Below are 15,484 nucleotides of genomic sequence, written 5' to 3'. Positions count from 1 at the left end.
ACATTCACATGTAGTGACACTTGCATGACAATGACAGTGACAGTAATTGTGTGAGGCTTTAAAAACCCATTTGGTGAAAATCATGTTTCAGGACATAACAAATATGATAGAATATATCATATTTGTTTGTTTGGTCTCTAGGTCTGTAAGTGGGTAAATGGTCATGTATCTGTGGCAGTGCAGTAGCAGCACATACAGAACAGCTGCAGATGGGATACAAATGGAATAGTCCCAAAAGTGCAAATCCTGCCTACCCTGTATGTGAAGCTAAACGAAGCACACCGAAAGTAATTGGCCTAGGTCACTGATTGGTACCCAAGGAATGCTAACGTGACCATAAAGATATTTGACTCTGCATGTTAGCAGAGAAAGATCTATCATGGGTCAACTATCCCCATTCCTGGAATGGTGTCATAGTGTACTTCAGCGCTCTATTAAGTAAACCCTACTCTAGTCTACTGGATCTATTCACATACTGCTGTTTGACCTGCATGAATAAATCAATACAGTTGAAGTCAGAAGTTTACATAGACTTAGGTTGGAGTCATTAAAACATGTATTTCAAACACTCCACAAATTTCTTGTTAACAAACTATAGTTTGGCAAGTCGGGTAGGACATCTACTTGGTCCATGACACAAGTAATTCTTCCAACAGTTGTTTACAGACAGATTATTTCACTAATAAATCACTGTATCACAATTCCAGTGGGTCAGAAGTTAACATACTCTAGTTGACTGTGCCTTTAAACAGTTTGGAAAATTCCAGAAAATGATGTCAATGCTTTAGAAGCTTCTAAAGGCTAATTGACATAATTTGAGTCAATTGGAGGTGTACCTGTGGATGTATTTCAAGGCCTACCTTCAAAATCAGTGCCTCTTTGCTTGACATCATGGGAAAATCCTCAAGACCTCGGACCTCAGAAAAAAATGTTAGACCTCCACAAGTCTGGTTCATCCTTAGGTGCAATTTCCAAACGCCTGAAGGTACCACGTTCATCTGTACAAACAATAGTACACAAGTGTAAACACCATGGGACCACGTAGCCGTCATACCGCTCAGGAAGGAGACGCGTTCTGTCTCCTAGAGATGAGCGTACTTTGGTGCGAAAAGTGCAAATCAATCCCAGAACAACAGCAAAGGACCTTGTGAAGATGCTGGAGGAAACAGGTACAAAAGTATCTATATCCACAGTAAAACGAGTCCTATATCGACATAACATGAAAGGCCGCTCAGCAAGGAAGAAGCCACTGCTCCAAAACTGCCATAAAAAAGCCAGACTGCACATGGGGACAAAGATTGTACTTTTTGGAGAAATGTCCTCTGGTCTGATGAAACAAAAATAGAACTGTTTGGCCATAATGAGCATCATTATGTTTGGAGGAAAAAGGGGGAGGCTTGCAAGCCGAAGAACACCATCTCAACTGTGAAGCACGGGGGTGGCAGCATCCTGTTGTGGGGGTGCTTTGCTACAGGAAGGACTGGTGCACTTCACAAAATAGATGGCATCATGAAGGCGGAAAATTGTGGATATATTGAAGCAACATCTCCAGAAGTTAAAGCATAGTCGCAAATGGGTCTTCCAAATGGACAATGATCCCAAGCATACTTCAAAAGTTGTGGCAAAATGGCATAAGGACAACAAAGTCAAGGTATTGGAGTGGCCATCACAAAGCCCTGACCTCAACCCTATAGAAAATGTATGGGCAGACCTGAAAAATCTTGTGCGAGCAAGGAGGCCTGCAAACCTGACTCAGTTACACCAGCTCTGTCAGGAGGAATGGGCCAAAATTCACCCAACTTATTGTGGGAAGCTTGTGGAAGGCTACCCAAAGCGTTTGACCCAAGTTAAACATTTTAAAAGGCAATGCTAGCAAATACTAATTGAATGTATGTAAACTTCTGACCCACTGGGAATGTGATGAAAGAAATAAAAGCTGAAATAAATAAATTCTCTTTACTATTATTCTGACATTTCACTTTCTTAAAATTAAATGGTGATCCTAACTGTCCTAAAACAGTGAATTTTTACTCTGATTTAATGTCAGGAACTGTGAAAAACTGAATGTAATGTATTTGGATAAGGTGTATGTAAACTTCCGACTTCATCTGTTGATTGCTGCAATACCACAGGGACATATAGAGAAGGTGAGTGGAAAGTAGCAGAGAGCATTAGATAAGTTAAAATAGTGAGTAGAGAGAGTGAGAGAGAAGGAAGAGAAAGGGGTGGGACAGAAGAGGGGGGTAGATAGAGAGATGATAGGGAGAAGCATAGAAAGGAAGTAAAGATAGAAGAGGACTAGAAGGCCAGTGGAGCAGGCTACCCGGGATTTGCTGGAAGACCACACTGAAGAGAGGATCAGTGTGTGTGTGTGTGTGTGTGTGTGTGTGTGTGTGTGTGTGTGTGTGTGTGTGTGTGTGTGTGTGTGTGTTTGTGAACATACTGTTGAAATATGGAGCAGTGAAAATATAGATGTCGTTATCCAGAGTCCTCTTGTAGAAACTTGAGTCATAGGTCTCGGCATTCTCTGTCCACTCCTCCCCAGCACTGAAACACACACACACGTGCACACATACAGAACGTTTTAAGATACAGATGTCTGAAAGATTTATTCAAATGTGAGGCCAAACTTTGATAAATATAACAGTCACACCCAAAGCACAAAGCATGGGGAAAATGGAATAGAATTGGCCCAGAGATAAAGAAAAAAATATGTATGTTTTATATGAAAATGTTTCAATGTTTTTTTCTGTGATTAACTGCTGTACTCTAACAATCACCAAGGCAGAGAGAAAGAAAGAGAGAGAGAGTCCATATTTACTGAGTATGTCTCCAGTGTATGTGTGGATGGGAATCATGTTCTGGTGATTTAGGAGGACTAACTGTCCATGCAATGTGAACAGAGCCAGCTGAACAAGTTGGGGAGTAAAACAGTATCATATCCACCATATCCTAAACACTGTAACCTTTAAAATGGCTTTGTGCTTTAGCCAACTCCTATCTGTGACTCGTTTCAGGAAACTAGGCGTATGCCGTGCATCGCTACTTCACAGAGAGGCAATTTAAACACAGATTTTTGATCAAAATGCATTTTTTTGTTAGAAATGCCTTCTGGAACATGTGAACTATGCTCTAATAACAAGCTTGTATGCCAACTGTAAATACAAAATATATAAAACAATTACGAGCATAGTTGGTTCAGCCACAGGAAAAGACAAGAACGTTCCCGCTAGTCATGATTGGCTGAGATAATGGATGGGCTGGATGTGCCGAGAGATAAGTTCGGATTGGTCGGCGATGTAGCACGCTTCTGTCTATAACATGCTCAGTATGTGTAGGTAATCCTTTCTAAACCATATTAATGGAAAGATATCACAAAGAAATGCAGAAATGTTACTCTCCACTTTCTGAAGGACAGAGTTTTGAAATCAGTTGAGTGTGCCCGGTGGAAGCAGAATATGATAGCTAAGGAGATGGAGAAAATTCTGGCGTTTGATTGCAAATATGTGGAGGGAGTTGAAAATAGAACACACAGAAGGCTGTTGTAAAGGATCAAGATGGCACTGGAGGAGAGGGCTGCCGTCTCATCGGCTCTCAATGAACCATGCTATTTTGCGTTGTTCGTTGAATCGTACTACACTGCGTTGAATCGTAATGCACTGGCTCAGACGCTCGTCGGATGTGGCAGGGCTTGCAAACTATGACAGACTACAAAGAGAAGCACAGCCGAGAGCTGCCCAGTGACACAAGCCTACCACACGAGCTAAATAACTTCTATGTTCGCTTCGAGGCAAGTAACACTGAAACATGGATGAGAGCATCAGCTGTTCAAGACGACTGTGTGATCACACTCTCTGCTGCCAATGTGAATAAGACTTTCAAACAGGTAAACATTCCCAAGGCCTCAGGGCCAGATGATGCAATCTCTATTGCATTCCACACTGTCCTTTCACGCCTGGACAAAAGGAACACCTTCGTGAGAATGCTATTCATTGACTACAGCTCAGCTTTCAACACCATAGTGCCCTCAAAGCTCATCACTAAGTTAAGGACACTGGGACTAAACACCTCCCTCTGCAACTGGATCCTGGAATTCCTGACGGGCCGACCCCAGGTGGTAAGGGTAGGTAACAACTTATCCGCCACACTGATCCTCAACACGGGGGCCCCTCAGCGGAACGTGCTCAGCCCCCTCTTGTACTCCCTGTTCACTAATGACTGCACTGCCAGACACAACTCCAACACCATCACTAAGTTTGCTGATGACAACAGTGGTAGGCCTGATCACCGACAACGATGAGACAGGGAGGAGGTCAGAGACCTGACCGTGTGGTGCAAGGACAACAACCTCTCCCTCAACGTGATCAAGACAAAAGAGATGATTATGGACTAAAGGAAAAGAGCACAGAGCACACCCCCATTCTCATCGATGGGGCTGTAGTGAGCAAGTTGAGAGCTTCAAGTTCCTTGGCGTCCACAGCACCAACAAACTAACATGGTCCAAGCACACCGAGACAGTCATGAAGAGGGCACGACAAAAGCTATTCCCCTTCAGGAGACTGAAAAGATTTGGCATGGGTCCTCAGATCCTCAAACGGATTTACAGCTGCACCATCGAGAGCATTCTGAGGCGTTGCATCACTGCCTGGTATGGGTATGGGCCTCCAACCGCAAGGCACTACAGAAGGGTATTGCGTATGGCCCAGTACATCACCGGGGCTAAGCTTCATGCCATCCAGGACCTATACCAGGCGGTGTCAGAGGAAGGCCATAAAAATTGTCAAAGACTCCAGCCACCCTAGTCATAGCATGTTCTCTTTTACCGACAAGCGGTACCGGAGCGACAAGTCTAGTTCCAAGAGGCTCCTAAATAGCTTCAACCTCCAAGCCATAAGACTCCTGAACAGCTAATCAGATGACTACCCAGACTATTTGCACCCCCCCCCCCCCCCCCCCCCCCCCCTCACCCTCCCTCTGGAACGCTGCTGCTACTCGCTGTTGTTATCTTTGCATAGTCACTTTAATAACGCTACCTACATGTACATATTACCTCAATTATCTCGATACCGGTGGCCCCGCACATTGACATTGACTTTTTACCGGTAACTCTTGTACATAGCCCCACTATTGTTATTTACTGCTGCTCTTTAAGTATTTGTTATTCTTATCTTTTTTTCTTATCTTTTTATTTCGTCACACTCTGATATGGTCATTATTTGAACTGGCCAGCCAGATAACTTCACGTTAGCTAGCTAGCTAACAAGCTATAAACGAACCAAAACATTGTTTAGAAAGTTGCTGTTAGTTGCCTGGTTTGCTAGATTGACATATACTAATACACCAATTGTGCTATTTTGGACCACCAGGCTACTCATGCAGCCTGTTGTTTTTGTGTTTATACTTTTTCATAATGACAATGACAAGTTGTCGTTATGTCGGAGGACAGTAAAATGTTCATGATGTCACTGCGACAACATTGCGTAGGTTAAACAAGCCTTTAGTCTTGAAATCTTTGGTTATTTAGTACACTGCTGTACTCATTCTGTTCAGCACATACAGTAGCCTCACATGTGAATCCTTAAAGAGATGGGTGGGGCAAAGGCTTAAGAAGGTGTGAACGATGCCGACTGGGTGTAGACAAAGAAGAGCTCTCCAGTAGGTGTAAGAAAACATTCAAGGGATATTTTCTCAAAAGTCTGGTTTATAAAGAAAGTTTATAAACTTTCAAAGCAGAATTACTTCCCCATTGTTCTTCAACTGTAGTGTATTATATAACATTTTCTATCTCTGAGTCTCTACTTTTATCCAACGTTAAAAAAATAAACAATTTCAAATGTTGCTACATAACACCGAATCGTGCCAGTGTGTATTTGTTCATTTTCATGGCTTTATACAATAGGAGTTGGCCAAGGCACATACAGTATAGTATGGGAGCATGAGGCTAACTAACTAATAGTAGGACTGACAAGGAGAAATCTGAGCGTACCTTCTGGGATAGACTCTAGTGATCCCTCCGTCAGTGGCTACAAATCTGGCCAGGACTCCGTGCCTGGGAACCAAAAGAACACACAGAAACCAATCACAGTTCAACAAAAGAGGCTAAGGGACCATCGAGACAATTCAGAAAGAGGCATGAACTGAGTGAGAGAGTGAGCGAGCGAGCGTGCGTGTTCTTTCTGTTCCTCTGTGTCCAGAAACTTTAAAAACAGTTTGCTAAATTTCCGGAGAGTCACTTCTCATGATGTCCTAATTCTGAATAGAGTTGTTTGTTCAGTAAATTGATTTGGTTTGTTTGAGTGTGTGTGGATTATAATGGACAAACATGTGTCTATGGTATGAATGAATGCATCAATATATGTTCAATATACAGTTGAAGTCGGAAGCTTACATACACCTTAACCAAATACATTTAAACTCAGTTTTTCACAATTCCTGACATTTAATCCTAGTAAAAATTATCTGTCTTAGGTCAGTTAGGATCACCACTTTATTTTAAGAATGTGAAATGTCAGAATAATAGTTAAGAGAATTTATATATTTCAGCTTTCATTTCTTTCTTCACATTCACAGTGGGTCAGAAGTTTACATACACTTGATTAGAATTCGCTAGCATTGCCTTTAATTTGTTTAACCTGGGTCAAACGTTTTGGGTAGCCTTCCACAAGCTTCACACAATAAGTTGGGTAAATTTTAGCCCATTCCTCCTGACAGAGCTGGTGTAACTGAGTCAGGTTTGTAAACCTCCTTGCTCGCACACGCTTTTTCAGTTCTGCCCACAAATTGTCTCTAGGATGAGGTCAGGGCTTTGTAATGGCCACTTCAATACCTTGACTTTGTTGCCCTCAAGCCATTTTGCCATAACTTTGGAAGTATGCTTGAGGTCATTGTTTATTTGGAAGACCCATTTGCAACCAAGCTTTAGCTTCCTGACTGATGTCTTGAGACGTTGCTCAATATATCCACATAATATTCCTCCCTCATGCCATCTATTTTGTGAAGTCCACTAGTCCCTCTTGCATCAAAGCACCCCCACAACATGAAGCAGCCACACCCGTGCTTCATGGTTGGGATGGTGTTCTTCGGCTTGCAAGCCTCCTCCTTTTTCCTACAAACATAACAATGGTCATTATGGCCAAACAGTTCTATTTTTGTTTCATCAGACCAGAGGACATTTCTCCAAAAAATATGATCTTTGTCCCCATGTGCAGTTGCAAACCGTAGTCTGGCTTTTTTTTATGGCGGTTTTGGAGCAGTGGCTTCTTCCTTGCTGAATGGCCTTTCAGGATATGTCGATATAGGACTTGTTTTACTGTGGATATAGATACATTTGTACCAGTTTCCTCACAAGGTCCTTTGCTGTTGTTCTGGGATTGATTTGCACTTTTCACACCAAAGTAAGTTCATCTCAAACAGACAGAACGCGTCTCCATCCTGAGCGGTATGACGGCTGCATGGTCCCATGGTGTTTATACTTGCATACTATTGTTTGTACAGATGAGCGTGGTACCTTCAGGCGTTTGGAAATTGCTCTCAAGGATGAACCAGACTTGTGGAGGTCTACAATTTTTTTTCTGAGGTCTTGGCTGATTTCTTTTGATTTTTCCATGATGTCAAGCAAAGAGGCACTGAGTTTGAAATACATCCACAGGTACACCTCCAATTGACTCAAATTATGTAAATTAGCCTATCAGGAGCTTCTAAAGCCATGACATCATATTCTGGAATTTTCCAAGCTGTTTAAAGGCACAGTCAACTTAGTGTATGTAAACTTCTTACCAACTGGAATTGTGATACAGTGAAAAGTGAAAAAACAACTGTTGGAAAAATTACTTATGTCATGCACAAAGTAGATGTCCTAACCGACTTGCCAAAACAAAAGTTGGTTAACAAGAAATTTGTGGAGTTGTTGAAAAACTAGTTTTAATGACTCCAACCTAAGTGTATGTAAACTTCCGACTTTAACTGTAATTACTGGGGTGTCTTCAGAACACACTAATTAGTGGCATGGCTGGTCCTGGGTCTTTCTTTCATCATGTTTTATTGGCAAAACAAGGCCAAGACTCTCAGAGCAACAGACCTATACATTAGACTAGCAGTATTAGCTGCTTTGTGTTTCTCCAATAAGACATCAATAAAACAGGGAATAGCCTGACTTTCTATATGACTCACTTAACTGACTCTCAATGTTTACATGATCACTGTAATGCAATGCAGTAATGACGGGAAGTGTGTGTGTGTCACTCACAATGTCTGCTCCTTCCACAGTTTGACCAGATCAGCCGTCAACCCAGCATCCAACAGCAGCCTACTGACCAGAGCCATATTACCTAGAGAGGAAGACATTGTTACTGAAGTACCATCCGCAGTAGACCCCATGGCAAACTGCAAATTTGACACATAGGAGAAGATAGCTTGACCTTGATTAGACAACACCGAGGACATTGAGCTCCATTAGCTGACGATGAGGAAGATGGTAGGATCTACAGTAGCTGATACCCATTAGATGATGACCACTATAGAGGTTTTGAGTCACATAGAAGCATGACAACATCAGGTTCTAGGAAATTCAGTCGATCAGGATGATATCACCCCCTGGCCAGACTAGACTAATCAAACGCCTATACCTCATTCGATCAGGCTGATGCTACCCTCTGACCGTCACAGGGCTATGGAACACCATGATATCACAGTGGCGGGAAACCGGCCTGACTCACCCCACTAACCACTCCCTCCTGGGTGGGCGTACTGCCTCTTAATGACTGTATTGATCTAAAGCGACTCTTTCTTCAACCTTGACTGGCTATCGAACAAAACAGGCAGAGGAATTCCATCTGTGTGTGTGTGTGTGTGTGTGTGTCTGTGTGTGTGCAGAGGAATTCCATCTGTGTGTGTGTGTGTGCGTGCAGAGGAATTCCATCTATGTGTGTGCAGAGGAATTCCATCTGTATATGTGTGTGTGTGTGTGTGTGTGTGTGTGTGTGCGTGCGTGCGTGCATGCAGAGGAATTCCATCTGTGTGTGTGCGTGTGGTCATGTGTGTGCGTGCGTGGGACAGGCATGGCAACTTACATGGCTCTTCCACTGTGTTCCTGTCAATGAACTGGTTGAAGTCCAGGAGGAACTGGGTGTTGTTGTCCTTGTCCTTCAGGCCTTTGCAGTACTCCCTATTTCAATAGGACACATTAGATACATTACAGTAGTCTCAAACCTAACTCAACATCTGCACAACATCATACTCAACCCCTGTTATAACTTGTCCTCAATGCTATTCAGTGCTCCTCAATGCTGGCATAAACTGTGGATTAAATAGCTACTCTTGTCTGTAAGTAAACTACAGGAGTATCGATGGTTGTTTATGATCTGAGGTGGAGGAGATTCATATATGCTGCTGTAGCCAATCACCTGGGGGCAATGAAGGTATGTCCCAACTCATCAAACCTCTCCACCTGCAGAGTGTCCATGGCTGAAGAGAATAGACAGACATCTTTAGAACCTTACACACACTGTGGAGGACACATGGCCTACACAGTACATAGACTGATCATTATGAAAATAAAGAACTGAAAAATAAAGATGAATGAGTGTAACAAGAAATGACAGAAAGAGAGACAGTGATTATGGAGCTAAACTCCTGTCCATCGTTCCATCTTTTAAGCTTGGTATTACCACTAGTCTGTCAGCATGACTTTTCACGGCTGATAGGACAGTAGACTTTGCTGACTGTCTCGGTCAGGCCTTTCCTAGAACAAGGCAATCCTTAAACTCACTGACAACCAACGGATACTGGTTCATAAAATCAAATCACATTAAATAGTATGTCACATGCTTAAATAGTGACACAAGGAATACATACACAGTGAATAACGAATAACATGGCTATATACAGGGAGCACAAAATAACATGCTATTAACAGAATGTACCAGTACCGAGTCGATATGCAGGGGAGCGAAGTAATTGATGCATTTATGTACTGTACATATACTGTAGGTGGGTATAAAATAGGGAACAGGATAGATAGACAGTATCTGTAGTGTACAGTGCATTCGGAAAGTATTCAGACCCCTTCACTTTTTCCACATTTAGATACGTTCCAGCCTTATTCTAAACTGGAAAAAATCAACATGCTTCCTCATCAATCTACACACAATACACCGTAATCACAAAGCAAAAACAGGTTTTTAGAAAATATTTTAAATGTATACAAAAAATACTCATAGAAATACCTAATTTACATAAGTATTCAGACCCTTCGCTATGAGACTCGAGATTGAGCTCAGGTGCATCCTGTTACCATTGATCATCCTTGAGATGTTTCTATAACTCAATTGGAGTCCACCTGTGGTAAATTCAATTGATTGGACATGATTTGGAAAGGCACAAACCTGTCTATATAAAGTCCCACAGTTGACAGTGTCAGTGTAAAAAAGCAAGCCATGAGGTTGAAGGAATTGTCATAGAATGCAGAGAGAGGATTGTGTTGAGGCACAGATCTGGGGAAGGGTATCAAAAAATGTCTGCATTATTGAAGGTCCCCAAGAACGCAGTGGCCTCCATCATTCTTAAATGGATGAAGTTTGGAAGTTTCTTCCTAGATCTGGCCGTCCGGCCAAACTGAACAATCGGGGGAGAAGGGCCTTGATCAGGGAGGTGACCAAGAACCTGATGGCCATTCTGACAGAGCTCCAGAGTTCCACTGTAGAGATGGGAGAACCTTCCAGAAGGGCAATCTCTGCAGCACTTCACCAATCAGGCTTTTATGGTAGAGTGGCCAGATGGAAGCCACTCCTCAGTAAAAGGCACATGACAGCCCACTTGGAGTTTGTCAAAAGGCACCTAAAGGAGAGAAACAAAATTCTCTGGTCCTTGAGAGGCCCAGGCAGATTCCAGATTTGAACCTGATCAAACATCTCTGGAGACCTGAAAATAGCTGTGCAGCGGCGCTCCCCATACAACTCGACAGAGCTTGAGGATCTGCAGAGAAGAATGGGAGAAAATCCCAGAATACAGGTGTGCCAAGCTTATAGTGTCAAACCCAAGAATCGCTGCCAAAGGTGCTTCAACAAAGTACTGAGTAAAAGGTCGGAATAATGGCGTAAATGTGATATTTCAATTTTTTTCTATATATATTTCAATTGATTTATTCTAAAAACCTGTTTTTGCCTTGTCATTATGGGCTATTGTGGGTAGATTGATGAGTTAAAACAACAATTATCAGTTTTAGAATAAGGCTGTAATGTAACAAAATGTGGAAAAAGTTAAGTGGTCTGAATACTTTCCAAATGCACTGTATGTATTGTGTGTGTGTGTGTGTGGTGTCTGTATGCATATGCATGATGTAAGGGTGTGTGGGCGTATGTAGTGTGTGGGTGTGTGTATATGTGTGTTGGGGAGTCAGTGTAAGTATGTGTGAGTGTGTGGGTAGAGTCCAGTGCTTGTGCATAGAGTCAGTTCAAGAGAATTGGTGCAAAAAAGGGTTAATGCAGGTAGTTATGGTAGACATTTGATTAGCTATTAACGGTCTTGTTTAGATGTCCTGTGGATTTTCAGGGTCCTGTTGGTTCCAGACTGAGTGCAATGGTACCGCTTGGGCCTTCCTCTGACACCGCCTGGTATAGAGGTTCTGGATGGCAGGGAGCTCGGCCCATGCACTACCTTCTGTAGCGCCTTGCAGTCAGATGCCAATCAGTTGCCATACAAAGCAGTGATGCAGCCAGTGAAGATGCTCTCGATGGTGCAGCTGTAGAACTTGTTGAGGATGTGATGGCCCATGCCAAATATTTTCATCTCAACCACAGACTGGTTACAGTGGTGACAAGTCAATGTGTGTCACACACACGCACACAGTTTTGGACAGAGATGAAGTGTGGTGTGGTGTGGAGAGTTAGAGAAGGTGTGGAGTGAGACTGAAGTGATCGAACAAACAGAAGAGGGGAAGAGAAATACATGCCCTTCTGCCCTGTAGTGACCCCAGAGAGAGAGAAAGAGAGATGGTTAGGTAGATAGAGAGAAAACAGAACCATTGGGATTTCAGATGTCTTGCCACATTGATATTACACCAATTAAAAAGTCTAGAAAAGGAAGGAAAACTGATTTAAAACAACAGCACTATCAAAACTGTGAGGTGCTACCATGCAGAGACACGCAATAAAGCATAGTTTGTTCACAGACATCCACAGTTACTCCAGCACAGTGTTTGTCTCTCCTATCATTTCATATGTGACAATCCTTGGCTTGGGATTTTACTTTGCTCTATAGTTTCTACACTCGTAAAGACATCAATGTTCATCACCCCATCTTTTAAAAGAAGACATCATGAGAAACAATTCCATTAAACTCGATACAGTCATGTCAGGAGTCTGTGAAATCGTTTACTGATGGTTCAGTATCAAAAGGTTCATGAGTATCTGGTCCATAATCAAGGAATTTCTTATGGGCTCCGGAGTGGCGCAGCGGTCTAAGGCACTGCATCTCAGTGTTAGAGGCATCACGACAGACCCTGATTTGATTCCAGGCTGTCCAGGCTGTCACAACCGGCGGTGATTGGGAGACCCATAAGGCGGCGCAAAATTGGCCCAGCGTTGTCCTGGTTAGGGTAGGCCGTCATTGTAAATAACAATTTGTTCTTAACTGTCTTGCCTGGTTAAATCAAATAACAAAATAAATCATTTCAATAGCATGTTAAACATGACAGGTAGATTTGGGGCATCTCCTCTAAGGACTTGGCAGGACAGGGATCACATGGACCTTAACTACTCTTTCTATTACTCCCTATCACCGTAGATTAGTCATTCATTTTCCCGTCTTAGACTCTTTTCACTTCCTCTTGTTTCCCTCTGAATCAATATACTTCATCAAGCAAACACAGACACATGACCATGCAGAGACTGGAGGAGAGATAATGAAAAGTGAGATACACCAGAGAATACACTGAGTACTTGCCCCATGGGGCTGTATGGATCCAATAAAGGAGCAGATAGAGAGAAGACAGGAGGGGAACATTAAAGTCAACAGAGAGTTGGATGTAGAGGTGGATTTATCTTGTACATCAGAGGTACATGGTCCATGTGATAAAGCCGCTATGAGCAGCTATAAACCAGGTCTGGGTAGAGAAAGAGGTACAGACAGATTTACAGTCCAGAGGAAAGCCCTGGAGCAGAGTCAAGCTTTGTAGAGGGTAATATCTCCCCTCTGCCCTCAGATTCCAAGAGAGGGAACAGAGGAAAGAGTAATGGAAAGGATGAAGGTAGAGAGTGAGAGAGGGAACAAAGGAACTGGGAAAGGGTTGGGAGACAGGGAGGGAGGAGAGAAACTCCTGAGCCCAGGAGAGAGAGGGAGCAGGAGAGGTAGAGCGGGATGGTAGGATGGAAGGAGAGAGCGAGACAAAGGGAGAGACAAAGGGAGGATCAAAGTATGTGTGGTTAAGTCTATGAGTAGCAGGACAGGAGACTGATCTAGAGGGCCACTCATTTCAATTCAATTCAAGGGGCTTTATTGGCATGGGAAACATATGTTAACATTGCCAAAGCAAGTGAAGTAGATAATATACAAAAGTGAAATAAACAATAAAAATGAACAGTAAACATTACTCACAGAAGTTCCAAAAGCACTCTATAAAAACAAGGGACATCTGCAAAACTCGCTGATCTGAGAGCAGAGTCGTTGAAGAAGGTTTTGTTTGTGTTGATGTGTGTGTGTGTTTGTGTGTGTGTACTCACCCATAGCCTGTCTGATGGTGTCTCCCAGTTTGGCCTGTATGTAGTGTTCACTGTACATTGGGAGGACTAGGGCCAAGCTGGGGAAATAAAGGTATGGTCAATGTTGACAGACTGATGGTGATGCTTGGAAAAACATGTTCATCCAGAAGGTGACAGAACACTGATAATCTGCATAAACACATTTGAGTGATTGTTTTACTGTGATGGAAAGGGACATAGAGTGCCCCCTACTGGTCAGACGTATATTATTCATTATTATTCAGTTTCTAGGGCTACAGCTATGGGGTTAAGGGTTGTTTCTGAACTGGATTCAACATCTGCCAGTCCTCCTGCTCACCTATAGTCTGTTCCATTGACCTGAGCCCAGGTGTACGTCCTAACTCCTCTGTCGATGTATCTCTGTCAGAGAGCGCACACACATGCACACAAACACACACACAAGCAAACACACATGCACAATGTACGTGAAAATACATACACATACAAACAGAAGCTTTAAAACAGTCCTAATCCTAAACAACATATAACTCCCTTCCCCGGAAACCTTTCACTGTTTTCACTGGGAGATGACATCAGTGAGTCAGTATTAGTAACATATTTATCTGTCATTTGTGCTGATCTCACCTCATCCTGAGTTTTAACCAAAGTCTCTATGGTCTCTTCACCTGGGTTCCCATCTATCATAATTATCCTGATCTATAGAGAGAGAGAGAGAGAGAGAGAAATAACAAAATAAATCTAACAATGTTTATTCTCCAACTGTACCCTGTGTCAGATATCTGAATGGTTACAAGGTTTGATCTCTCTACCATTCTCTGTATAAGCTAAAACACAGTGCACATCTGTACACCAGAGAGCGAGAGAGAGAGTGAGAGAGAGAGAGAGAGGAGAGAGGAATAACAACAAGGAGATTGTAGCACATACTGTATACGTTGAACTTCACTCCAATCGTATATATTAAAGGAGAGAGAGAGACAGACAGAGTTGTGGTTGTCACTGCTCCTGTAAATATGTCCTCTCATTTACAGCCAGTCACTGTGTAAATCACACTCAATTAGATTTAGTAGGAGACAGGACACAACTAACACCTGTGTGTGTGTGTGTGTGTGAGAGAGTGTGTGTGTGTGTGTGTGTGTGTGTGTGTGCGTGCGTTTACCTGGACTTTGACGTCGTTCTCCAGTTCCGCATCGAGGAAGTCCAGAGTGACAGGCTCCTGGAATTTAGGGTTCTGAAGAGAGGAGGGTGTTTAGTCTGGTGGATGAGTTAGCATGACACATGCTCACACATGCACTCAGGCAAGCAAGCACATACACACACACACACACACACACACACACACACACACACACACACTCACACACACACACACACACACACACATATATACATTTATTCAATATTTACAAGAAACCAGTGAAAACAACATTACTATGGAGAGAAACACTGGGTTATTGTAGTAAATAAAGCTGGTTAATTCAGTAGATAAAGCTGAGAATCAATGCCAGGTAGGGGTTTACCACTGACTTGAATACTTCAAATCAAAGTTTATTTGTCACATGCGCCGAATACAACAGGTATAGACTTTACAGTGAAATGCTTACTTACAGGATCTAACCACCAATTAAAAAAGGTATTAGGTGAACAATAGGTAAGTAAAGAAAAAAAACAACAGTAAAAAGACAGTGAAAAATAACAGTAGCGAGGCTATATACAGAAGCAAGGCTATAACAGTAGCAAGGCTATATACAGGCTGATTGAGGTAGTATGTA

At 42.5% G+C, this 15,484-nt stretch overlaps 1 protein-coding gene across 1 annotated transcript in view; it reads right to left on the bottom strand.

The window, feature by feature from the left end:
- Positions 1-15,484, bottom strand: part of LOC110521553 (voltage-dependent calcium channel subunit alpha-2/delta-1-like) — a 62,526-nt gene that overhangs the window by 31,040 nt on the left and 16,002 nt on the right. The window contains 10 exon segments of the mRNA XM_036989406.1: positions 197-203; positions 2,444-2,547; positions 5,987-6,049; positions 8,246-8,327; positions 9,069-9,163; positions 9,402-9,462; positions 13,716-13,792; positions 14,053-14,114; positions 14,340-14,411; positions 14,872-14,943. Coding sequence (XP_036845301.1) covers positions 197-203; positions 2,444-2,547; positions 5,987-6,049; positions 8,246-8,327; positions 9,069-9,163; positions 9,402-9,462; positions 13,716-13,792; positions 14,053-14,114; positions 14,340-14,411; positions 14,872-14,943 — 695 coding nt within the window.

This window comes from Oncorhynchus mykiss, chromosome 1 (assembly GCF_013265735.2).
Source record: "Oncorhynchus mykiss isolate Arlee chromosome 1, USDA_OmykA_1.1, whole genome shotgun sequence".
NCBI classification, from domain to species: Eukaryota; Metazoa; Chordata; class Actinopteri; order Salmoniformes; family Salmonidae; genus Oncorhynchus; species Oncorhynchus mykiss.
Note: the sequence above shows the minus strand (reverse complement) of the source record. Positions and strands in the feature narration are given on the sequence as shown.